At 39.2% G+C, this 27,349-nt stretch overlaps 2 protein-coding genes across 6 annotated transcripts in view; one reads left to right on the forward strand and one right to left on the reverse strand.

The window, feature by feature from the left end:
- Nucleotides 1–1,085: 1,085 nt before the first annotated feature.
- Nucleotides 1,086–4,636, forward strand: LOC129700233 (insulinoma-associated protein 1b). The gene has a single exon (XM_055640530.1). It carries the CDS (start codon nucleotides 1,231–1,233, stop codon nucleotides 2,704–2,706), a length of 1,476 nt encoding a protein of 491 aa, XP_055496505.1. The 5' UTR covers nucleotides 1,086–1,230; the 3' UTR covers nucleotides 2,707–4,636.
- Nucleotides 4,637–9,669: 5,033 nt separating this feature from the next.
- Nucleotides 9,670–27,349, reverse strand: part of ralgapa1 (Ral GTPase activating protein catalytic subunit alpha 1) — a 148,484-nt gene continuing 130,804 nt past the window's right edge. For 3 of the 5 annotated variants that reach the window (XM_055640526.1, XM_055640529.1, XM_055640525.1), the window contains 3 exons: nucleotides 23,372–23,496; nucleotides 12,484–12,553; nucleotides 9,670–11,163 (listed from right to left, as the gene is read on the reverse strand). In XM_055640526.1, the coding sequence (XP_055496501.1) occupies nucleotides 11,073–11,163; nucleotides 12,484–12,553; nucleotides 23,372–23,496 (286 nt within the window). In that variant the 3' untranslated portion in view covers nucleotides 9,670–11,072. Of the gene's footprint in view, nucleotides 11,164–12,483; nucleotides 12,554–22,698; nucleotides 22,729–23,371; nucleotides 23,497–27,349 lie in introns of those variants that run through there. The other 2 variants (XM_055640527.1, XM_055640528.1) reach the window with 2 other exon arrangements.

Below are 27,349 nucleotides of genomic sequence, written 5' to 3' on the forward strand. Positions count from 1 at the left end.
TATTTCTATCTAAAGAATAAGTGTTATTGCACACAGTCTGCTCCCAGCCGAATAGTATACTGCCGCATATTGTAACGCACCTGTACCAACAATTAAACAGCAGCCACAAGGAGCTTCATACGGTGAATTCTTATTATTAGACCGCAAAGCGCTGGAGTAACTCGGCGGGTCAGTTAAACACGTTCAACCTTAGTATAGAAATCCAGCAAATGTATATATTTCAAAGCAATTCTTAGACCGCCGAATCGTCCTAATCTAAAATGATCTGATGACACATCGTAGTTACAAGGCTTTAAGAGTTTGGTTCATTGATTGATCGAAAGATGGAAACAGGCCCACTCCGACCATCGATCAACCGTTCTCTCTAGGTCTCCGTTAACCCACTTTAGCATCCACTCCCTACGCACTAGGGGGAATTTACAGAGGTCACAACCTATAAATCCACACGTATTTGGGATGTGAGAGGAAACCGAAGCGCCCGGAGAAAACCCACGCGGTCACAGGGAGCATGTGCAAACTTCACACAGACAGCACCAGAGGTCAGGACCGAACCCGGGTCTCTGAAGCTGTGAGGCAGCGGATCTACCAATTCTCACCAAGGCGCAATAAAAAAAGGCGATATTTACAAAGAACGAAACGTGCATGTTGCTGTTAGCTGTGGCTGAAATGCGAGCAACCAACAGCGTCATGGCAACAACTCCCCATTTAGGCATTGTTAGTGAAGAGAATCAGGTAGGGTTCGGCCTGTGGCCCGGTTGCTGCTCGTCTGTGGCCCTGTTGCACGGCGTATCAATTTAGATACACTGACTGGGCAGGTGGACAACATGTTATGTCAACTCTGGCAAGTGAGAAAAAAGAGAACGCATAACTTCGTTAGGAGAGGGACGATCTTCCTTTTCGCTGCTCCTTTCTCTGCATGTGATGTTGGTGCCGACTGTCACCGCACCTCACGCCGCGGTCCACCCACTGTCTCCTCTCTCCTCCCTCCCTCCCTCCCTCCGTCCTCTGATTGGACTATCTCTATTCTAAACAAAAGACTCCACTGTGATAAAAGGCAGGCAGGCAGCCATGCCGAGGCCAGTCAGTGCTCCTCTCTGCTCACTGCTTTGAACGGATTGTCAGTGCTGACATGCAGCAAAATACCGGACTCGTCGCCTGAAATCTCTTCCTTGCACTCTCCAAATCCAGATTGACTCACCTTTGGAACAAAGTATCCTCGACAATTTAAAGATGCCAAGAGGGTTCTTAGTTAAGAGGAACATTAAATCGTCTCCAGTTTCTTATAGGATTCGGACTGAGGAGAGGGGGCCTCTGGCAATTGCTCCTGTAAGCGGGAATGTGGGGGAAACCGTACATTCACTTGCCCTGCCAGAGCCGAGCTCCCAGAGACACAGCACAGAGCAGTTTAAAGATAGGTTTACACGCGATAAAATGTTGGGAGCTGCCCACAGAATCGGCGCGCTAAAAGAGGAGCATGCTCCTGATTCTTTCTACACTACGTTTCCAGAATATAGCATCTCTGGTTGGGCTGATGTCTCTTACACGCCAATCAAACCTATCGACAAGAGACTTGACAACGATTTCTGTGACACATGTTTAAGTCCATCTGCGTCAGACGAACCATTCGGGGCCGCAACCCCGTTACTCTTGCTCCAGCCAGCGCTATCCCCTGCGACTGCCAACTGTGGAGGCCTGGCTCACCTCTGCTCGCCTTTCCACGGGAGTAAGCCGCGAGTGCCAGAATCCCGTCACCGCAAGCACAAGAGCAGCCCGAAGAAGCCCAAAGTAACCAGGAGACTGAATTTCGAAGACGAGGTGTGCACTTCCCCGGTCTTGGGTCTACGGATCAAGGTGGATCCCAGGGACTGCAAGCCGTCGTTTGCGCGGGTGAACAAGCCCCTTGGGGAATTCATCTGCCAATTGTGTAAAGAGCAATACTCGGACTCGTTCTCTCTGGCCCAGCACAAATGCTCCAGGATCGTCCGTGTGGAGTACCGCTGCCTTGAGTGTGATAAAATGTTCAGCTGTCCAGCTAACCTGGCCTCTCACCGGCGCTGGCATAAACCCCGCACTGATCCAAATCCTCAGTGGAGCAGCCAGAAGTTTTCGGTGGAGCCGGGTAGCAAGGAGAACTCGGGGGAGCCGGACTGCAGCACTGGGACCATGGACAGCGCCAGCAGCGTGGACTCAGCCAGGACCGCGGACAGCGCCAGCATCGTGGACTCAGCCAGGGCCATGGACTCAGCCAGGACCATGGATAGCGCCAAGGAGCCGGGAGCCTCTGTCCAGCGGTTGGACGGGCGTTTCCAATGCCGCTACTGCAGCAAGAGATTCCGCCGGCAGGCTTACCTGAGAAAGCACCTGAGCGCCCACGAAGCCGCCGGACCGAGCGTTCGCTGTCAGATGGAGTCGGCCCGGATCCCCTTCCCTTGCCGGCTGTGCGGACTGGACCTGCAGACGGCCGAGACCCGGGACAAGCACCTCCTCTGGCATGCGGTGAGCAGTGGAGCGTCGGCTGTGCTCGGGCCCGGCTGCGACGAGGAGCACTCCGATAAGGGCGACCTCAGAGCCTTGGTCTTTTGCTGCAAACACTGCCCGTCGACCTTTTTCAGCTCGCCCGGACTCACCAGGCATATCAACAAGTGGCACCCGTCAGAGAATAGGCAGGTCTTGCTTCTGCAGCTGCCTGCCTCGGCCGGCTGCTAATGTTACCGGAGCCTGCCTTCCCCATATTCCATGAATCAATTCATGACGAAGAATTCTCTTAAGGCCAATTTTTGCTCATTGAAATGTAATCTAAAGCAGCGATTTGATATTATGACAGTATTATTCCACTTAGTGAATCTCGAACTGTTCGTTGCATGTCAACCAATGCTGTTTAAATAACATTTCCAATTTTCTGAATACGTGTTATACTTTTTCCACTATTGGGCTTAGACATCAAACACTTGACAGAACATTATGTTGCTTTTATTTTACGGTTGACTGGATGAATGCTCCAATCATACAATCGATATTAACGGATAATGAGGAACAGCGGCGAAACATATTTCAGATAACTGGTAAAATATTTGGTCGAATCTGTAACATAATTTGATTCAACATTATCGTTGCGTTATTCCACGTTACGATAAATATTTCATATTACGGCATTTATTTAGACTTTAGCTCTTTTTCAGCTCTCTGAAACAACATACGTCTAAACAGTTAAGACTTTAAAGAACAAATCAGATTGTAATTTTCTCAGCTGGTAATTGCTAATTTATTTTAATTGGTTGTTTGTTGAACTCTGTAGAATATACATTGACGTCCGAGAAATAGATGATATTGTACCTGTTCTATAATCCTTGGAGTACTGTTACCTGAATTTGATTAACTACAAATTCCACGGACCGGTCCGAATATCAGATACCAAAGACGCGCTTTCATTTCATAAGGCCCTTTCATTGCGTTTTAGCCACAGCCACCGATGGGACCACCGCAGATGCCATACTCACCGATGGCCAGCTCACCCATGGCCAGGTCACCCAGTTCGACAGCACTGCAGTTTGCTCCTATTAACCTTCTTTTGCGTAAAAAAAAAAACGGCTTGCTTCAATATGATGTTCTTTCTAGTCTAATTTTAAATAAATAAATTATTTTTTGTTAAAGTTATGGTTCTTCATAGATTTATTATAGCTAATTTCAATTCTAAGGTGATTATTATATTTCTGTATGCACCGTAGTATGCACTTAACCTTGTGTTGTTAAAAAAATGTTTGTTTCAATATCAATAAAGGAAATGCTTGATATGTTATGCCAAATTGGTGTGTGAAGATCTTTGCGGTGAAGGTACTTATATCAGGCTGTTCGACGGTTAAATGAGGAATAGCCATACAGTTCCAAGTAGTGTTCTCAAGTAACAATGAACTCAGCGGCAGATGTTGCTAGTAATGGAAAGTTCTATCAAAGAGGCTTAAATAAGCTACTGCATTGCATCTTGATCATATAGCACTGGTTCTGGAGAGCACGTTATTCAGTCACACACTTGACTGTGATTGTATACGATGTCATGGCTTTGTAATGTCAGGGAGTGTGTACCACATCACACAGTATTCTGCTTCTGACCTGCTCGTGTGACCACAATATTTAGATACTGGTTCAGTTAAATTTTTCATCATTGTATTTCACAGATGTTGGTGGTATGGGATTCATAAGAGTAATGTAAGTAAAAGTTAACTGGAATTGCTTAGAACCTGTCTTATTGTTGATCATTTGTCTTTGGCTTGTGTGGCACCAATGTGAAATAACCTATTAACTCAAGTTTGAATGATGCCTAGTACTTGTGAATGAAGGCATTGTCTAAAAAATGCAAAGATGGAACTGACCACTATTCAGTAATCCATGAACATTGTCATACATTGCCATATGTTGGAAAAAGTCAGTGATTAATGGACCGAAGATGGACTAGTATATTGTCATGAGAAGTCCCTGCAGCAATGTCCTGGGTTGAAATGATTGGCCTTCGGCAGTTTTAATCAGTGTCCTTTGTACCAAGTTTGACTGGTCAATGGAGAGTTTCCTCAAAAGGCTTCTTTCCTTCTTTCGGCTTCAATTTTACTATGGATTTTTGATATTTCACTGTCAAAAGTCTGCCTTGATTATACTTCCATCATATACCACAATTCCGCTCTTTTCCCCATTCTCGGAGCAAGGTCACAATGAGATTTGAAGCAGAGTGGTCCTGACAGAGACCAAAGTGGAACAGAGAGAATGAAACAATAAAGAAATGATAATTGATACTGCAGTTAACAATCCCGTTCATCATTTTGCTGATGACTGAGAGGAAGGTATGGTAATTTGCCAGATCAGATTTATCACCCTCTTTTGTGGACCTGCTGGGCAATTTTCTTTTGCTGCGAAGTCCCTTGTATTATAACTAAACTTTGTCAGAAAATACCTCATTGTTTTAGTCCCATCTTCAGTACTGCAGATTTCAGGTACCTAATGTGCTCGGCTATAACTTGATTACACATGGAATGAGTCATATTAGCTGAAGACTGGTTCCTGTGGTAGTGACTAAGATAGATCATCCACTCAGACCTTCTAGTTCAATATGGTTATGATCACTTTCATTCCATCTTTTGCATTTGCATGCTGGATTCCACGACTGTTGAGGCTGCCAACATTATTGAAACAATTTTCTTGTATTGTTTAATTATTCACAACCATTCATGACTTCTTGCAACAAGACTGAAGATTTTCAATCTGACCTGTTCATGATTGCTATGATCCACTGACGGTATACTGTTACCACTCTCCAGCTTGCAGCCAAACTTGTTTTGATGCCACACTAAATTTTAGGAGTGATGTCCTCGGGGTAAGCATTGTGTACTACACTAATCACTGAACCAGGATGGGGCCCCTGATTTGATGTTAATGGTATAGTTAAGTGGTTCTATACAGTATATGCTGAGCCATGACGTTACAGGGATGCTCAGTGCTGAGCCATAGCGTTAGCACAGTGGTAGTACCTCGGAGTGCATAGGAACATGAATTTGGTGTGAAGATAGGACATTTCCACAACCATTATACATGTACTCTCCAGATTTATTTAATGGATTACATTTAAAGTTACCAGCTGCTGTGGTGGTATTTGAACATGGCTCCAGATATCACTTCCCCAGTTATTTTTTCTTCTTTATGCAGCCCATCATATCTGCATTTTATGCACATAACATGATGGTACACTATTCACTATTTTTCCCTGGAATACTCAGTAAAACTATTACAATTGACTTTTATAGTCCAACCCCCCAACTCGTAATAAATAATGTAATTTATTTAAGCACTCAAGCCCCAATATAGACCTTTGTGTCTCCGATCAGATACACACACATCATATGATGCTAGTATCTTCTATAGGTTAACAATGCTTTGTCAATACATTTAAATATGTGTATTATTTAGTATTTACAGCTTCAGGATTTAATATATAGATCAGTTTAATATTAGTTTTTCAAAAACACATACCATATTCCACTCCCCCTCCCCTCACCCCACCAGTCACATCTGTGGAGTCTTTTAAGTTCCTTGGAACCATCATCTCCAAGGACCTTAATTGGGGGGCTACCATCGACTCCACAGTCAAAAAGACACAACAGAGGATGTACTTCCTACGGCAGCTGAGTAAGCACAATCTGCCACAGGCAATGATGGTCCAATTCTACATGGCCATCGTAGAGTCTGCTCTCACCTTCTCCATCATGGTCTGGTTTGGCAGCCACCAAGCACGACACCTGGAGGCTGCAGCGAATCGTCCGATCAGCTGAGAAGGTTATTGGCTGCAACCTTCCGTCCATTGATGAACTGTACACTGCATCTCTGACCCCTCTCACCCTGGCCACAAACTCTTTGAATCACTTCCCTCTGGAAGGCAACTCCAGACAAAGCTGCCACAGCCAGACATAAAAACAGTTTTTATCCACGAGTAGTTGCTCTACTCAACAGCCAAAAATCTGTAGCCTCCCTTTGATCTGGTATTTTGTTGGTTCACGTGCTTGATCAATGGTGTTTTATCATTAATATTATTATTATTATTAATGTTTAGTGTTTTCTGAGTCATTCATAACTGTCACTATGTCATGTTGTTACTTGTGGGCAGAGCACCAAGGCAAATTCCTTGTATGTGAATACTTGGCCAATAAACACTTACTTTATTCCTTTAATTACTTTTAGTGTTTTTCAGTGATCAATTGCTTTACAGTGATCAATTAAACATTAATTTTTATCTCCCCAATGCTTTGCTTTTGCATGCAGCACGAGAACATATTTCTTTCAGTGCTTTTATTTTGCCATTGAAATAAAAGGAAGTAAATTAAAAATCTTTAATATTAAAATTTAAATATTTTAAATTTAACAATATAGTTTCATGTTCTTATTTGGTAACTATTCCTTTGTATTGTAATCTGCGACAAGATTATCATTTATATTCAGTAGTGGTCTATTAATGATGGCAATTGCAACTCTGAGAATGCTGTAATAGGAACAAGTTGCATTTGAAAACTGACCTATTTATTTTAGCTAAACTAAAATTCAGCACACTTTGTGTAAAATAAATACAATTATTTCATAATTCTGCCAAATCAAATTTCTGCTGATTCATTTATGCCAGGCTTCTAATCTCAAATAGAGGGAAAATATAGTCTACACAGTAGCAAGAAAACATTATAAAACAATACGATTGGGATACAATGAATAAGCAAGATATTCCCATATCTTACAAGAGATACTGAGGTGTGGTAGTTCACTACTGGAGGTCTGGTCCATTATTTCAGGGAAGAGTTGAATTCCACAAGGAATACATGTGCAAGTAATTGAATACTAGAGGACAAAGGTGAAGAGTTTAAACATGTGCAGGGCAAGTTTTGTTTTACACAGAGGGTGGTGAGAGCCTGGAATAAGCTCTCCGGGGAGATGGTAGAGGCAGATACGTTAGAAACATTTAAGAGACAATCGAATAGGGATATGGATATGCATTTTATGTGGATGGATAAGATTTGGTCTTGGAATCATGTTCGGCAGGGACATTGTAGGTCAAAGGACCTGCGTCTGTGTTGTACTTTTTTATGTTCTAATAATTCTGTGATTTAAAAAAAATATCAATCTCAATAATGGAAAACATGGAACTAACAGATTGTGTTAAAATATACTTGGTTCACTCATGTCCTTTAGAGGCATGTCATTCTTCCTCATGTTGGTCTAGAAGTGACTTAAGTCTTTCAAATATGGGGTTATGGGCAGAACGCAGGCGGATGGGGTTAGGAGGGAGAGTTAGATCAGCCATGATTGAATGGTGGAGTAGACTTGATGGGCTGAATGGCCTAATTCTGCTCCTAGTGCTTATGACCTTATATGGTTGATTCTTAACTGTCAGTTCAGTTCAATTCAGGGGCAATTTGGGGATTGACAATTAAGCTGACTCATGCAACCATGTTCACATCTTATAAATAAACAAACATACTCTCCTGTGGAATATACATGATTTATTGCCTATATTGAAGGTTTGATAAGGATAACCATACATACTATATTTAATTCTATAGAGTGGTGTAATTTATGTTATCAAGGATAATCGTGAACTGCAAGTTCTGAAAACCATTAAAAACATCTGCAATTAAATATTTTTCACATTTAGGTTTATGTATATTTATAAAGTATGTGCCATACATGATGTAAATGATTACACATTTGCAATTGTTTGTTTTGTGCTGAAGTAGAATCAAATTAGATTCAAAATGTAATATTTCAATACAAGTAGACTGTCAGTGATTCATACACATGAATAGTTTCTATTCCATTAATTTTCTTAAACTGCTTTATGTCACTTAAGCTATTTTAATAAACAATTGCTTAAAATAATTGAATTAGTGATGCTGTTAATATTGAAAGGTGAAAAATGGATATAATTAACTTTAATGCTTTACAACTGAGGATGTGGTTAATTAGTACATGGTTAAATTCAGGAGGTATATTACAGAACATAAAGACAGGGCAGTGTCATATCATTGGAAGGGAAAGGCGTTTAATTTCCAAAGATAATCTTTAAGACACTGAAAATTAGTGAATACTAATTTTATAGGTTTTCCTTTGATTCTAAGAATATTTACAGCTATAAACAATGAATAAATATTGAAATGCATTTAAGTTTATACCTTATGTTGAATCACAAATTTTCAAATCATGGGAATTTTCATTGCCCAGGAAATGGATGAAAATAGACTTGACAAATGTGTTGGTATAATAAAATAAAAACTCTATGATGATCAGTTACAAGCTCTGAGGGATCATTATTCAGTTGCTATTTTTGCCACAGTAGCGCCGTGCAGATTAGAGTTCTTGCAATTTCAATGTTTTGGAAGAAATGCGTTAGGACTACGATAAATGACCAGGTTAATTCCACAGATTATCAATATAATTTTATGTAGGAAGTGAATTTTAAGATTAATAAAATATGCTTAACATGGTCAAGTCTGAATTGTGTACGAATTCTTAAGACTGGAAAATGCTTTTGAATAGAATTTTTTAAGTTCGCAGTACTCTTGCCCAATATCAACTCTTTGGAGTATGAATTTGTATTGATATTAAAAAAAAAAAGCAATACACCAGGGCGAAGTGCAAAACCAAATGATCTCATGGGATAATTAAAAAAATACAAACCATATTTAAAACTAAACTACTTTAACAGATTTCATCATGAATTGCCAAATATGACAGCTATAGGTTTTGAATTAGGACATAATTAAACAAAACAATATGGAATAGTTAATTATATGGGCCATAGTTTTTTTTAACCATCAGCAATTAAGAGGAACCAATGAATAGGAGGACATTATACTGTGGTTCATCATACACAAGCTGGTCACTGATGTCCTGTTTTCAACACATTGGCTACATTTTAAAAAGTACTAAACCGTCTGCATTAAATAATACGTTATCAATGTAATACTTTTGAACTGCATTAATATTTCATTATTTTGAAAGAAGATGGATGTATAAAAAGTAGTAAACATAATGAATGATAATACTTTACATAGTTAAATGCATTCTATTTCATAATATAGGAGAACATTTACAGCCACTCAAAAATGAATTAGAACTTTAAAAAAAAAAAGATTTCTTCAAAACGTGTGGTAAGAATATTTTTTATTGCAATATTCAACAGCACATCTTTCTTCAGCCATTACAAATCTTATAGACAACTACATGGATGACATTACATAATATATATATTTTACCTTATGACCTATTTACACATGCAGTTAGTACTGATATCATGCTACATACTGTTAGTAGTAACATTCCAATTTACCTACAAAATTTGAATAATGGTTCCTCTTCGGAATATACATCAAAACAGCTGGAATGTGCATTAAAGTGCACCTCAGCAATTTAGCGTTGACTCAATTCAAGTCCAATTGATTATACAGACACTCTTGATGATCCCTTTTCTCTTCAGTGAACATCACAGAAAAATGAAAATAGAGTGCAAGTCCCAGCACATCTAAATACTTACAGAATTGTCAATGTTTGAATAATAGCTTTCACTTTGGAACTCATCTGGTTTCACTTTCTATAGTTTCCTGGTTGGAAGCCATGCACAAAGTAAATAGTGTAACTCAGCTGCATTTTCAGTGTATCAAGTGTGTATGTATGTCTATATATATATATATATACACACACACACACATAAGTGTATATATATATTATATATATACACAAATGTGTGTCTGTGTGTGTCTGTGCGCATGCACGCACACACGTGTGTGTGTGTGCGTGCACATATGATATGTCAGTGCTTCAAATAAAAAGCAAGTCTATACATTTCAGCATAAGAGGTTAATTTTCTTTATAAGCTTATCTTTATAGTTGAAATGCTGAGCGGCCATTTACATTCATTGGGAAAATTCATATCTTATAATTAAAAATGAAAATATTCTGTACATGTTCTGTGCCACAAGAGTGATTTGGTGAATATATTCTTAAACATAACTTTACATTTACGTACAAACTGAAAACTTACTTTACATTCTTGAATTGTGCACAAGAAATCTGAAATGTTTCTACTGTAAAATCAAAACTATGTACAAAGTAGATAATATACAAGTAAGCAAATATATCATAATTTCCAAATGACAATACCCAATAACTAATGGGCTATTCAGTTTAACTAGCCGAATACAACATGACAATAAATATACAGGTAAGTGAGCAAGTGGGTGCAGGGGAGCTGTACAGAAAAAGCATAGATTGCTAAAATATATATTTTGTTAAGCTAAAAATAGAACTCCAGTGTTCTTAATTAAAAAAAAATGTTTACAAAGAACAGGTTTCAAATGAATATGGAGTGGCAAATACACATCTAATAATTAGCAAGTGGCAAAACATTTGGTTTAAGCAGCAACATAACAGGAGAGAAAAAAAAACATTTACAAGGCTAATTTGAAGAGTGTAATTATTTGTGATGAAGTGGTCATTAGGATTTATTAGCTGAACCAGAAGAACGGCGCAATTTCATGGACATACGACTCTTGCTAGCACGAGGTGACATTGGAGAGGCTAAGTCGATCTCGTCCACCCCCTGTGCTGCAGGACTTTCGACCTGCTGATTCTCTGGGCATGAGCCTACAAAACAGTGGAAAAGAAAGTGATATTTGTATGCAAGATAATCTTGTGGCTCGTTCTTTGTAAATATATTAAATAAAACTTTTCATATAAGCTGTAGGAGACCAACAATGTTTTTTTCAGAAACTACGTTTTTTTAATAGTGAAAAGGACAGAATATATTTGGAAAATTACATTAAGTAGCCGATTTATACATTAAATTCTGTTATTAAAAGGAACAATGGTGATGCATGCTTCAAAGAAAAGTAGTGAAAATGTATTATAGTAAGTGAGGAATCGGGTAGCTTTCACCCCATACCCAGAAAAGTACAAGCGTAAGAGTATCATTCCATGTTAAGCAGTGATTATGCAATTTAAAATGGACCAGTCCTGGTCTAGTGAATATGACATTTTTCTGCAGGGCTCTGTAGTCAGCAGAATTCATTAATGATTAAAAATGAGACAATTGGGTCATCATGTCATAGAAACATGGAAAAATAGGTGCAGGAGTAGGCCATTCGGCCCTTCGAGCCAGCACCGCCAATCAATATGATCATGGCTGGTCATCTAAAATCAATAACCCGTTCCTGATTTTTCCCCATACTCCTTGATTCCTTTAGCCCTAAGAGCTAAGTCTCTCTTGAAATGTCATTGAAATTAAACCAAATAAAAATGCTTTCCCATTGTGGGTGGAAGGTAAAGTAAAATCTATTTATAACAATGTTGAAAATAACATACCACAAATACCAACTTGAAATTAAGAACAATCATTCAGTATGTTAAATTAGAACTACTAGTCTAGCACATTGACACTGAATTGAGACTTAATTCAAGTTTATAACATGACTGAGGCAAAATGGGAGCTTGATTAAATCTGCAGCTTAGCTGAATGTAAACTAAAAGGACAAATTAATTTGGACTGATGAGATGCATTTGAAAAATATAATAAATAATAACAAGACATATGTGCTTAGTTAATTAAACTTGGAGGGATATCCAATTTAGGATATAAAATTATTCTTGATGTAGAATACAATTGAAATACGTCTTCAACAAAAAGCAGTCACCTTAGCTGCACAACCTAATTTCAACCCGTACTTATTAAAAATGAAATTTTGATTTCAAAATATTTTAGCAAGAAAAATATTTAACATTGTTCTAGTCCAAATTGAAGCATTATTTGGACTGGAAATGTAATTCTAAGAAACATTCAAAATTCTATAAATATAATGAACACATTCTTTTGCACAAAAGTATTAAAATACATCAATTATTAAATGTTAATTGAGAAATTAAAAATGACATGTTGGAACAATTGAAAAAAAAATTTGCACAGCATACCATTCATAGCTAGCGTGAATGACCTTCCGTTTCAAGCCTTTGCCCTTTACCTTGATGAGCCCAATGTTTTCTAGTGGAGGTTTAGGAAGAAGAAGAAATATCACAGCATTTCTTTCTTTAAAATGAAGAAAATGAAGCAAAAAAAAGTGAAGGACAAGAATAGGAAAAAGGGAAAAAAGAGAACAGGTGAGAAGTGACACAAATACTAAAGTTGAAGGGTATTAATAATTAGAGCGAAGAACAGAGATAATGAGCGGAAATCCTGATGCCATACTTCAGTAGTTTGTACTTGAACACCTTTTAAACAGAAGTTAAGCTGTTAAATACTGTAGGAAACGAGGATATTGAGGAAACCATACACATTTTGAATACTGAACATTGAATAAAGAAATCCTACGAGGTACTCAACAGAAAAGCACTTTTAGACCTTAAAATCAAAGAAGAGCTATATGTGAATAATTTAGACTTAAAGAATAATTGTTGTGATTGCTGTAGGTGGAGGGGTGGTTTGCTGTCGTCAATTCAGTTATATTAAAATATCAAATACAAACAGGAGATCTCTCTGTGTGAAGTAAATAATACTGGAACAAGCATATATGTAAAACGTTTAGCACTACATGTGTCACACGACAATTGGTTGTATATTTATGGGAGCAAAGACACAAGTATAAAATTACATTAACTTCCCACCGGTCCAGAATTGCCTCATTATAATGCACCCCTTCAATCTGACTGCAAAGTTAATGGATGGGTGGGATCTCCAAAGACTGTGATTCACTGTTTGCCAGTTTTTATTAAATCAAAAATATAATATTATGTTTTACATTAAAATCCCTGCCCACTGCACTTTCCTTTCAAATACTGGGTATGAAGATACTCGGAGAGGCAGATAAAGCGATAGAGGCACAGAGGGAGAGATCACAGAATGATAAAACGTCATAGCACAGGTGGCAGGTATTTAGCTAACTGTTTTCAATGTCATTTGAGAGAAAAAGCTTTTTAGAATAGTTCCTAGCTTTCAATCACTAGCCCCAAAGATTATTGTGTCTCAATGCTCAAATAGTACATTTTGAATACAATGTTTATTTCTGCCCATTAAGTTCTGCAGCTCCATCAATTTCTAGGTATTTATCTACCTCAATATCCCTCTAATTCTTTTAACACCTACTATGTCCACACTTCCATTCAATGGGGTGGGAGATTGCAACCTTCACGAGGTCCACCCTGTATCAACGAATGCAATCAACCTGGCGTGCACAAACAGAAGATCAAACAGAACAAGTTGTCTTACAACTTTAGGCTGTGCACGCCATATGCAAGAAGAAGACTTCCATTTAGTGATCTATCTGCTCTTGGAAGTAAATAGCACGTTTATCCTGTCTCGGCCTGTCATAATTTTATACACCGCAATTAACTTTCACACACATTTGTTTTCAAGGAACAACCTGACCGAATGAATCTCTCCTCATAAAAAAAATGTCCACTTGTGTAACTTTTATGTAATTGCTTTGAATCCTCTCCAGTGCTATCATTTCCTTTCTGTAAAACTGACTAGAATTGTACTAGAATGGCCCACAGTTTTATACCATTCAGGGAAAAATAAAATATACTTTGGAGGCAAACCACCAATAGATATAAATCTGACAATAAAAGCTACTTCAAGTGCAATTAAAAAAATTGAGACATCAAAGTGACTATTGGCCCAGGAGAAATTAAGTTGGGGAACAAGAAAATGACAGAAAAAAAAAGTGCTGGGGTAACCCGCAGGTCAGGCAGCATCTTTAGAGAACATCGATATCTTGTTTCATACCGATTTTTTTTGTGTGGCGGCGATGGTATTCATTTCCTTTATTGTACTTGTGTAGTATTAATGGGATAGTTATCCATGTTTTCCAGAGATGCTGCCTGACCTCTTGAGTTACTCCAGCACTGCGTATTTTTTGTAAACCAGCATGGACTGGGGTATAGAGTGAAAGAGACTATGGACATCATTAATACTAAAATAAAATATATAGGGGGGAAGCAAATACAAAAAAAAATCAATATTAAGCAAAGTAATTGGGCTGAAGGCTGATAAGTCTCTTGGACAACGTTTATATTACACTTGTAGAGATAGCGTGTAAACAGGTCCTTTGGCCTACCGAGTCCGTGCCAACCAGCGATAACCCCATAAACTAGCACTATCCTACACACTAGGGACAATTTACAATTTTTACCAAACCCAATTAACCTACTAACCTGAACGTCTTTGCAGTGTGGAACAAAACCGGAACTCCTGGAGAAAACTGATGTGGTCACAGGGACAACGTAAAAATCCCATACAGATGGCACCCATAGTCAGGATCAAACCACGTCTCTGGCGCTGTTAGGTAGCAACTCTACAACTGTGTACCCTATTGCATCCTAGCATCATTAAAAAAAAGTTACAGAGAAAGTGGATGTTTTAACTTTAATCAAGGTGTATAAGATTATGAGAGGAATATATAGGGTAAATGCACAGAGTCTATTACCCAGAGTAAAGGGATCAAGAACCAGAGGAGGTTTAAGTTTAGGGGGTGGATTTAATAGGAACCCGAGGGGCATTTTTTTCTTTACGCATAGGGTGGTAGGTATATGGAACAAACTGTCGGAGGAGGAATTTGAGGCAGGTACTATCACAATGTTTAAGTGAATATGGTCCAAACACAGGCAGGTGGACTCCTGTACATGGGGCATGCTGGTCAGTGTGGGCAAGTTGGGCCGATAGGCCTGTTACCATTCTGCACTGTGCTAAATAAAAGTTGAAAACTAAAATAAATTTGTGTACTTGCTTTTTTCCACAAATTCCATGTGTGAATTTCAATTCATTTCTCAAATTTTGGGGTAGGTTTTTGTGAATTATGCAAGGGCAAACTTCTATTATTCATTGGCGTTAATGCAGGAGTCACCTATATTGGGGACCCAAGAACATTTCCTCCAAGATTCCTCTGTTCCAGACACTATTTAGTTCTGTTATTTATTGTGTATTCCCCTGCCTATTTTGTTCTTCCCAAATGCTGCACCTCACATTTCTCAAAATGAATTACATTTGTCATTTTATTCCCCCACTGACAGGTCCAGTGACATCTTCCTTTAACACGATCCAAAATACTGCCAGTTTGATATCATCTGCTCCTTATTCAAGTTGATGTAATTAATATTAAGATATGAGATACAAAAAATACTGCATACTGACTCACAGCGAGCAAACAGATTAGGAGAAAACAGTTTTGAAGATATCCATGCTATGTTGACTTACAAGCTGCAAAGAAATGCTTTGTGGCAAGATGTCTCATTACACAATTATATTATTAATTTAAATACATTCCTTGTAGTAACATCAAATAATTTTGTTTACAAATCCTAGTCATCTTAAATTAATGGAAGTTTGAATTGCAACATTCCCATTTCCTTGACTGACTTGAGTATTGTAATGCTACAAGGTAGAAGATAGAAAACAAATCAAACTGTACCATTTATTGAACTACAAATGTCAAGCAACAGTTAAGAAATAAATAATTTATTTAACACAAAATGGCCCACAGTGTCTTCAACAAGAGAATGCTTCATTCACTGTGCATGCAGCAAGCTCCATAAACAGCATTATTACAAAGACCAGGATCCTACTTGAACCGGCCCAGTGCTAGTTGCTTATGCTCACCCCAGCACATGCCTTGTTACTGAGCTTCCTTTGTGCGGGGTGAATGAGCTCGAGGCTTCACTGCTGCGTTAGTACTCTGAGGCATCGTAATACACGTGGCAACTCGGCTTCAACTGGCACATCTCAAAGCCCTGCCCAGGGACCATTATGATGGCCTTCTGACAACTCATGGTCATCAAAGGCATTTGAACTGATGTTTTAAATGTATTTGATAATTGCATCAGAATAAAAGGATGTACCTTTAGTAAGGAGAAGAGGAGGAATTTGAGGAATTTTATTGTCATCTGCTAACTTACTGGGCATGTCACCCTCATTCTCATCCAAATCATTAATATAAATAACGAACAACATTTCGTACCAATCTCTGTGACAATTATAGGCCTCCTGTCTGAAAAACAACTCTCCATCACCACTTTCTGTCTCCAACCTTCAAGCCAATATCATATTTAACTGACTAGCTTACCCTGCTCTCCCTTACTATATCTTGCCTTTCCAAATGCAGTAAATCTTGTCTTTCAGAATCCCCTCCAATGCCTTGGGCAGTACAGTAGTGCAGCGGTATAGTTGGTGCCTTACAGCACCAGAAACCAGAGTTCGATGCTGACTACGGGTGCTTGTCTGCATTCAGTTAGTCGGTTCTCCCTGTGACTGCGTGGGGTTTTCTCAAGAGTACTATGGTTTCCTCCCACACTCCAAAGACATACAGGTTTGTAGCTTAATTGACTTCTGTAAATTGTCCCTCATGCATCGGATAGTGCTAGTGTACAGGGCGATCGCTGGTCAGCGCGGACTCGGTGACCGTTTCCATGCAATATCTTTAAACTCTAAAGTCTAAAGAAAAGTCACCACCGAATTTAGGTTCACCAGTCTAGTTTGCAGATTGTTCCTTGCAGCCTTTCTTAGATGTGGTGTTAGCTCCCTCCAGACTTTTAGCATCTAATCGATGATACAAAATGATACAAATTTCTGTCAGGTGTCCTGCAAATCTTTCCCCTAATTTCCCCCAATGTCTTAGGATAGACCCGGCCTGGGTGAGAGTTCTAGATGGAGCAAAGGTTGTGAGACAGCTACAGACACACAAACATAGAAAGACACATTTCAGCTACAGTTACAAAAAATTGTGCTCTAGAAGTAGCTGCGCCTCTCACCACTCTAACCAGCAGCTACCTCAAAATAGCCATTCACAAAATAAAACAGGTCAAATCCAATCCAGTTAATCACTGCCAAAGCAGTAAATCTAACCCTCTTGAAACATCCAACGAATTGGCCTCCACTGCCTTCTATGGCAGAGAATTCCACAGATTCACAACTCTCTGGGTTTTTCCTTATCACGGTCCTAAATGGCCTACTCCTCATTCTTAATCTGTGACCCCTGGTTCTGGACTCCCCCAACATGGGGAACATTTTTCCTGCATCTAGCCTGTCCATTCCTTTAAGAATGTTATATGTTTCTATGAGATCTCCTATCATCTTTCTAAATTCCAGTGAATACAAGGCCAGTCGACCCATTCTTTCATCATATGTCAGTCAGAGCCGCCATCCCGGGAATTAACCTGGTGAACCTACACTGCGCTCCCTCAATATATAAGAGAGAGAAATATAAGAGAGAGAGAGAGAGAGAGAGAGAGAGAAAGAGAGAAAGAGAGAGAGAGAAAAAGAGAGAGAGAATGGGAGAGGGGGAGGGGAGAGGGAGAGAAAGAGCCTTCTGCTGCCCAGTAGCTACCCGCCAACCACCACCTCCACCGGTTGCTCCTGTGCCTATGGGCACAGATTAAAAATATCCGCTTTCCGCGAGACAGTGGGTGTGGGACTGATGATCGTGGGCACCGATTGGATGAGAGGGACGTCAGTCAGCAGGCAATGGTGGGGGTGGGGGGGGCAGGACATGATGATTCAGCGCGATGATTGGAGGAGGGAGGTGTCGGTCAAAGGTGGAAGTAGAGGGGTGGGACTGAGGATAGAGTGCGGTGATTGGAGGAGGGATACGTGCTTGTGGTGCAATGATCATAGAGCGGGGCTTTAATCAGCCCGTTCGCCGGGCCTTTCATCACCTGGCGCGGCTTAGAAATCGGCTGCGAGATTTTCCATTGCTCCGCGGTCAAATTGCTGCGTCGAGGCGATCGAGGCTCCCGTGGCCAGTTTTAAGTCGCGCCGGGCGATGAAAGGCCCCGCGAACCGGCTGATTGAAGCCCCACGATTTGGGGCGGACGAAGCTGCTGTTGCTGGAGTTCGGAGTCGGTCACCAACCAGATCAGCTCCCGATGGTATCGTCCACAGGGTCCACGGCCTAAGCCGTGTGTGTGTGTGTGTGTGTGTGTGTGTGTGTGTGTGTGTGTGTGTGTGTGTGTGTGTGTGTGTGTGTGTGCGTGTGCACGCTGCCCCCATGGTTTGATAGCGATTTCCGCCCTGCCTGTGCTGAAGGACACCGTGGCTGGCTGGCGGGTGGGCCGGCAGAAGGCGCTTAGGTGGTGGTCGGTTCCGCTGTCCGGTTCCGGCGGACGCTCGTAGCCACCCAGGTCGGCTGAGTGCCCCTGCAAATGGCTGCAGTTCCCAGGTCGGCTCGCTTGCCCCAGGTCCGGCTGCAGTTTCCAGGTTTGCTGCATGCCCCGGGAATGGCTGTAATTCCCAGGATGCCTGCGTGCCATGGGACTGGCTGTAGCACCCGGGTCGGCTCGCTTGCCCCAGATCTGGCTGTGACACCCAGGTCGGCTGCATGCCCCACAAATGGCTGCAATACCCAGGTGGGATCGCTTGCCCCAGGTCTGGGTATTGCGCCCAGGTCGGCACGCTTGCCCTAGGTCTGGTTGTTGCGCCCAGGTTGGCTGCGAGCCCCAGGAACGGCTGTAGCACCGAGGTCGGCTCTCTTGCTCCAGGTCTGGATGCAGTTCCCAGGTCGGCTGCGTGACCCGGGAATGACTGTAGCGCCCTGGTCGGCTGGCAGGACTGGCGGTAGCGCCCATGGCACCAGTATGCCCCGGGACTGGTTGCAGTTCCCAGGTCGCGAAAACGAATTTAAAAAAAAATGTCTGTAGGCCGGATGAGTTCGGGTTACCGGCCGGATCCGGGCCGTAGGTTGCCGACCCCTGTGTTAGGCCTTATTGTGTCCTCTCATGTTTTAAAAGCCTGAACCAACAAATGTCCTAGCAGGTTGGAATCACTGAAAAATCAACCACATTGATTGAACCAGAAATAAAAATAATAATGAATTAAGCTTCATTCTAATTTCTACCCTTTGACTAGTTGGAAAAAATGAGCAAATGTAATTTGGTAGAAATAAAGATAGTTGTTCCAATGGTGTTAGCACAGCTTAACTTAAAGACCATCCACAGTCAAGACTCCCACGACAAATTACTGTGTTTTTAGCTAATATACAGGGCAAGCATTGCTGCCAGTGTCAATAAAACATAGTCTGAACCACTAGCTTTAAGACAGAAAGCAGAACATTAAGTGTGGAAAAAAGTTGAAATTAAGAACTTTGATTTCACCTTTTCTGGCCACTGCCACCCAATTTCTCTGTCATTACCCTAGAGTTACCATTAAATTTAATTGCATTATATATTCAAACATATTGTCTAGGGTGGAAGGAAGATGAGAAGGAAATTGTTTAAAGAACTAATGAATTTTCGGCTGTAGTATCAACCACATATTTCGTTTTAAACCAATATGATTGCTTATTACCTATGCACAAAGTTAAAATAACCCTTTTACATTTTATGTCAAACACATGGTGTTTAAATTCACAAAGCAAACATTTGCAGAATATAGAAAGGGAAAATGTGATCCAAACAATATTTTTGCTGCAACACTCCAGTTCCTAGATACACAGATAGATTCAAGACATGATAGCATGCTTTTGATATTAGTTTTTCATCGGATTCATTCTGAGTAAGAACCGATGCACTTCTTTACATCCTTGCAACCAACACTAATATGACATGAAGATCAATTGACATACTGAGGAAAGGAGATAAATCATGTATGTGATACTTTGCACCTCAACAATAAACATTGCAATACGTTGCAAAAAAGTGAAGTAAGCTTCTGAGCACTTACAATACTTTGGTCATCTTGCTTAAATAGAATAAACAAAAGTGTTGCCAAGTCTATCATATTTAATTCTGTTTGGGATGATGCAAGTTGGAATCTTAGCGAGTCCCCAATGAAACCAGAACCAGGGGCCACAGTTTAAGACAAAGTTAAGGCAAACCATTTAGAACGGAGATGAGAAAACGCTTTTTCTCACAGAGAGTTGTGAGTGTGTGGAATTCTCTGCCTGTGTGGAGGCCGGTTCTCTGGATGCTTTCAAGAGAGAGCTGGAGAGGGCTCTTAAAGATAGCGGAGTCAGTGGATATGGGGAAAAGGCAGGAACGGGGTACAGATTGAGAATGATCACATGATCACATTGAATGGTGGAGCTGGATCGAAGGGCGGAATGGCCTACTCCTGCACCTATTGACTATCGAAACCATTTATATAAATTTTTCTTCCCTAAAATAGGGCCGAGATGGCCTGTTTCCGTGCTGTAATTGTTATATGGTTATTATATGGTTATAAAATAACCAACAGTGCATCTCAACAGTTTAGTTACAGCATTGAATCTGTATATAATTGCAAATTTTTCTGAATATTACTGTAATTTTAAAGTGTAATCATTTTGAAAATCATTAAAAAAAAGTCTAATCACTGCACTGAAATTTAATTGAAGTGCTGTTCTAACTTAATACTCGAGGTACAACAAATTGGCTTACTTTCCATGGTTACTAATAATTTATTAGCAATTAGGCAATATAATATTTGTTGAACCAGTACTAACATTTTATTTTCTAACCAATGTTAAAAAAGTATAATCTGCTTGTTTCAAATTGATGTCACAAAAATTGGTAGCAGAGTGGACAGTGAGCAAGAATAAGTAGGAACTAGATTAATTGGGCCGAGGAATGGAAAATGGAATTTAACTCTGACACTTATGAAGTGTTGCCTTTTGGTATGTGAAAGTAGGGCCTTAGAAAGTATTGCGAAATAGAGAAATCTGGGAGTGCATGAGCAAGGTTCCCTGTAGTGGAGACTCAGATAGACAGCATGATGAAAACAGCATTTCTTTGGAAAGGGATTGAATACAAAAGTTGTGACATCATGATATAGCTGTACAAATCAGTGGTGAGACTATATATGAAGTACCGTCCACAGTTCTAGTCACCAAGCTCTAGGAAGAATGTCATTAAGTTTGAAAAGCTGCAGAAAAGATTTACCAGGATGTTGCTAGGTGTTCAGACGAGCTATGGAAGAGGGTGGATAGGCTGAGACTTTTCTTTAGACGTAGGAGGTTGAGGGGTAACCTTATTGAATAATATAAAATCATGAGAGGAATGGATAAAGTGAATGCTCAGTCTTTTTCCAACGGCAGAGGACTATAAAAATAGGGGGCATAACCTTAAGGGTAGAGGGAAAAGGTTTAAGTGACCTCAGCGGCAACATTTTCACTCGGTGGATAGTTCATATCTGGTTACAATAACAAATTTTAAAAGGCATTGGGAGGATATATGGATAGGAAGGGTGTCATGAGCCATGTGCAGGAAAATAGAACTAACCCAGAATTTGTCCACTTGGTGACGTGGACAAATTGGACCGAGGGCCTGTTTCCATGCCATACTGCTCTATGACTTCCAAATTGAGTATATAGTTATGTGTGATTATGTACAATTAGGGACCACGTGATTTCTGTCTTTGGCTTCCGAGTGGTTCCTCAGTCATGTTTAAATTTATTTCAAAACCTTTTACAGAATAGATGCTTTTACTCGAAATTCATATAAAAACCAACAGGAGTGAGCTATTTTCTTAAATACATATTATGATCAAAGTAGAAAAATATATCACTTTGTTCCATTTACTCTCACTTTTGTACATTTATTGTAAAGGTATGTTATTGGATTAATTATGATAACTTGCTTTGAGAAATTATAACTTGTGAGAGCGAACTTAACTTATGGTTGTTTGTTCAGTCACTACTTTCTCTATATAATCAAATTCAGTAACTTGAAGAAATCTCCGTTAATTTATTAGCATTCATTACTTTAAGAAAATAAATTCAGAAAAAAGCACGTTTCTTTAAAATCATACATGTTAAAAGACAGCCGGACAATGATATATCCAATTTTTAAAAATTGCAGTTACAATCAGATTTTATAGCATCTAAACCTTAATGTCCATGTTGCATACCTACTGCTGACATGAGAGCCAAACAATACGTACATTTGTTAATGCTATTGCTTCAGATTCATGCAAGAAGGAAATAAAAGGGCACAGAGATGTTATTTGTCCAAATTAGCCTGGATTATTAAAGATATTTCAATGTTGAAAGGTTAGTTTGACGTGCAGGCCTGGTTAGTAAACTATAGTTGATGGAAATACTTAATAAAAGCACTTCGGGAAATCCATTTTAGTGTGAACAAAGCATTGAGAGAATCAATTTAAACCGTTAAGTATTCAGTGTTCTGGTAAGAAATCACCTGAACACAAACTCTCTCACTGAATCTTACCTTGGACTTACAGAACTGACAATTAATGATCTGAAGGGGAAAATAAAACAATAAAAATAATCACTTTGATACAAAGTTGATTTGCACAGGATAGGAAAGCTCCGAGTTTGCCATTTCTACAAATAACAATATAGGTTGAAAACACCTTTCGGTATCAATTCCACCAGTAAGTCAATGCTAAAAACAAAATTTATGAAGGACCACCAAATTCTTACTGTTGGGGAAAGTTTTAAAATAAAGTTTGTATTTTGTATTTCATATTTTGTGAAATACTAGCATCAACAATTTTAGTCTTGTTTTGAAGGGCACATACAAGTCTTACTCATCCAATTTAAAACAAAAATGCAACACCAGAAATCCCTTCTCATAAATGAAAAAACATATTTGAACATTCCTCAGAAGGACAATTTCTCTTGCCCACTAAAGTTCAGACATAGATTACTTGATAAACCCATAACAATAAACTCCAGTTGCTAATTCATCGGTCCTTTTTCAATCCAGACACTTAATATCACAATTCAGTAGAAATAAGTAACATATTTGAGAGGAATGCTTAAAATAAAGTAACACTATTATGTTCAGTAATCAAATGCTACAAATCAAATATATAATATTCAACTGGTATGGAAATTTAATTATGAATTCAAACTTGAGAAAAAGTATTTGCAATTACCTGAGTCAGATGGTGAATGATGACAGGGAGCCGGACAAAAAACCTGTGCAGCAAAATCCTCAAAAGTGGTTGGTTCTTGGTGGTGTTGTACAATTGTTTCCAGGTATCGAGCCCTCTCCTCATAGCTGACATTCAAATTAAGTGTAAACAATCTAATTAAATTAACCAGCATAACAAGTTTATGATGGCAAAGTAGTAAATATTGTTGTGTAAGAAAAAACTGCAGATGCTGATTTTAATCGAAGTTAGACACAAAATGCTGGAGTAACTCAGCGTGTGAGGCAGCTTCTCTGGAGAGAAGGAATGGCCGATGTTTCGGGTCGAGACCCTTCTTCAGACTCAATAGTTAATATTGTTATCATTCATGTCAACCAAAACATTTGTATTTTCCACATAAAAATAGTTTGCAAAGCATCTTGGCTTTGTACCTCGTGAGAGCTTGGTGTAAATATTTATAAAATTTAAGTGAATGCAAGAGAAAAATCAGACATCCATCCTCTATCCCTGAATTTTAAACAATTTAAAATGAAATGGCATTATTTATATGGGGGAAAGCTTTGGCAATATTCTCCTGATAACACATTTAATTTTCGACTGAAGAAAATGCGTGCTCATTCGTGGCAATTTCCAGTTCTCATACTAACTGTTACAGGTTTTCTAGTTCTTGTACCTATATTAACTATTTGGTCTGTAGTTAAGCATAAAAATTACTGAGCACCATAGAAAGTATTCTGATGGAATGCATTGCAGCCTGATATGGCAACTGTTGACTGCCTGTACAAGCAGAGTGGAGAGCCCAGTCCATCGTAGGCTCTTTGACAGTAAACAAATCTGAAATGTAATGTGCAATAAGCAACTTTATGCTGGTGATTCAGAAAAGAGAAATAGTGAATTTATAGTTATTAAAGTGAACAAAGTTAATAGAGCTCAAATTAATTTCATTTGAGGGAAAAATAAGATCCAAGATTTTGAACTTTACTCTCTCATTAATCTCAAAAGAAAACCACTTATTTTGAAAATAACAGATTTTGTAGGATCAGAAAAGAGCACTGACATTTCAAAAAAATGAGTAATATAACAGTGTTTCATGTTTTGAATTATCACAATAATTGATGACTTTGGGGAAGAATAAGATGCTAATAAGCATTAGATAAGAATTTTATATTAATCACAAATACAGAAAGCAACCAAACATCACATCACGTATAATCTAGGATTACACGCCTCAGCAACTGTTTACACTGGAACAAAATAAAGAGCAAGTTTGAATGAAATTAAAAGGCAATGGTAGATTAGTTTCCACTGTCACAGATATATACAGACTACAATTTGTCTACTGCCACAATAGATCAATGGAGGATGCGATCTTGCTGGCTCTCCACTCTGCACTGGACCACTTGGACAATAAAAGCACATACGGCAGGCTAGTGTTCATAGACTACAGCTCAGCGTTCAACACCATCTCCTCCTCCAACTTCGTTACCAAGAACAGGGAACTGACTCTGTCCATCCCACAACGTCCTGCGCAACTGGATCCTCCACTCCCTCATTAACTGAACACATTCAGTATGAATTGGCAACGCTTCTTGCTCGATAACCATCAGCACAGGGGCACCTCAAGACTGTGTGCTCAAACCTGCCTCACCCACTTACTCCAGCATTTTGTGTCTACCCTCATTCTACTCACTCTATACTCATGACTATGTAGCCGATACAGTTCCAACTTCATTTTTTAATTTGCCAATAACGCCACCGTTGTAGAAGAGAAATTACTAAGATCAGATACAATTGCTATATATAAAAGAGGTATTTAAACAAATTGCCAGGATATAGAAGGATACGTTCCTAATACAGGCAAATATAATTATTGTCGATGGGCAAAACGTTTAGCATACTGGCACCTCTAAAAAGTTAAAATTAGATTGTTGTACAGCAGCCAATAGCATCCTGTGAACTGTTATATGCGTATCGGCACTACTACAAAAGGAGCACATCAAGCAACATTGGCTTGCAAAGAACTGAAGATGTAAGTCTAAAAAGATTTGATGAGTATATGGCGACAAAGTATTTCCAATTCAAATCAGCAACTTTCAGATCAACTAAAATGTGGAAGATAAAATTACAAAGCACAATTGTCTGTAGATGTGCTGGCAAGGTGATCTGGTAGAGAACCGATCTCTTGGTTTTGGAGTTCGTTTTATATGGAATAGAAACAGGTATAGGGCAATTAGCACGTCATACTCCTCCATAATTCAATAAGATAATTGGTAATCTTTTACCTCAACACCATTTTGTTGCAATAACCCCATAGCCCTCAAATTCCTTATTATCCAATCTCTGTTTCAACATTAATATATACACCGGAGGAGCCTCCAAAGGTTCCTTGGGTAAATATTGCCAAAGATTCACTACCTTCTAGGTAAATAAAAGTCTTCTCAACTCAGTCTTGGGACTGAGTTTGAAATTGTTGACCTATGAGACACAGAAAACATCACCCTGGCACCAACCTAGTCTAGCCCTACAAGAATTTTGTTGTTTCTATAAGCATTGCTTATTGAAATACTGCTTTTCCAAACATAAGTATTGGCCCAGTCTTTTCAAACATTCCCAAAGGTAATGCTGTGATCCACCCACCCATCCCAGGAATCAATCTGATGAACCTTCATTGCACTACCTCCATCACAAGCACATAATTTCTGAGGGAGGCAGGGAGGAAGAGGGAGCAGGGTGTGAGGAAGGAGAAAGTTGAATGCTAATCATTTTCAGGGTATGGTCATTGGGGACATATGACAATAAAACACCCGTGACTTGCAGAACAGAAACAGGCCCTTCAGCCCACTAGTTTCAGGCTGATCTTTTGAATATTCGCAACATGGAAAGTGACTATCAATTACTTGTTCACAACTCCAATACTTCCATCAGGAGTATTTACCACAATTATTCAAATATTGATGTGGAACTGCCCATCATGAACCTGCTTTACTGGTAGCACAGCTGCTTGGCTTTACAATTTTTAACAGCACATCATATTAAAACCTTGACTATCTGCAACTAGCTGATGTGTGAATGACGAGCAATAGCCATTACAATGCAAACTAAAGCTAGCATGTGACGAGTGGCTTGGATCTTTTGAGCTTATCTTTTAATCCTTTATCTGTTTTTAATGTTCCTGCAACCATCCATTGAAGAAGTAAAACCCAAGTAGTATTAATAGCATTTTTATATCCTTTCATTCTCGTATTTATCTTGACTGATTTTCCTTAATGTTACTTGTTTTCACATTAATTTGCATGTGCTTTTTAAAAAATAAATGACGCAGATCAAATAACTAGAATAGCTTACGCATTTTATAGCTTTATTTAAATTAAGTTTTTCCCATTGTAGCTTTAGCTAATAGTGCCCTTTGTACAGCAGTGCCTCATACATAGGGAATAAGGTCTCTTGCATTATCAGAAACGATTTTTGTGTTTTCCAGAGGGAAATGAGGATTATTGAAGCTTCCACCTGCTGTGCTTTTCATTCTGTTGATGCAGACTACTGAGAGCCATCTCTCCAAGTACATTTGAGGTAAGTGTACAAAAAAAAGCTTGTCAGCACATTAGAAATGCAGTATCTCAGGGTTCCTGAAAATTCCCAAAGGAGTGATAATCTTTGTATACGATAGTGCACATGGCTTCCCACGTGAACACTCTTTTCAAGTACGAGGTTCCCAAGAACGATTTAATGGTCTGCAGGATAATATAAAAGCAAGCATTTCTGAAGTCCATCTGACCTCATGGGCAATTATCTTCACATATCAGGTAAAAATTTATAATTTTCGTATTTGGGAATGATCCATATTCCGTTGTGGAAATAGTGAAAATGGTTTCAGTTACAAAATATAAATTGTGCTAATTGCTACTTGATAAAAACATCCACCCATCCATAACTAAAACTCCGATCTTGTACTCTTCCGGTTTGCGGGGTTTTTCTATTTGC

The sequence above is a fragment of the Leucoraja erinacea genome, chromosome 9 (assembly GCF_028641065.1).
Source record: "Leucoraja erinacea ecotype New England chromosome 9, Leri_hhj_1, whole genome shotgun sequence".
NCBI classification, from domain to species: Eukaryota; Metazoa; Chordata; class Chondrichthyes; order Rajiformes; family Rajidae; genus Leucoraja; species Leucoraja erinaceus.

Coding starts and splice junctions, on each gene's coding strand:
- LOC129700233 (XM_055640530.1), top strand. CDS start 1,231: ATGCCAAGAGGGTTCTTAGTTAAGAGGAACATTAAATCGTCTCCAGTT.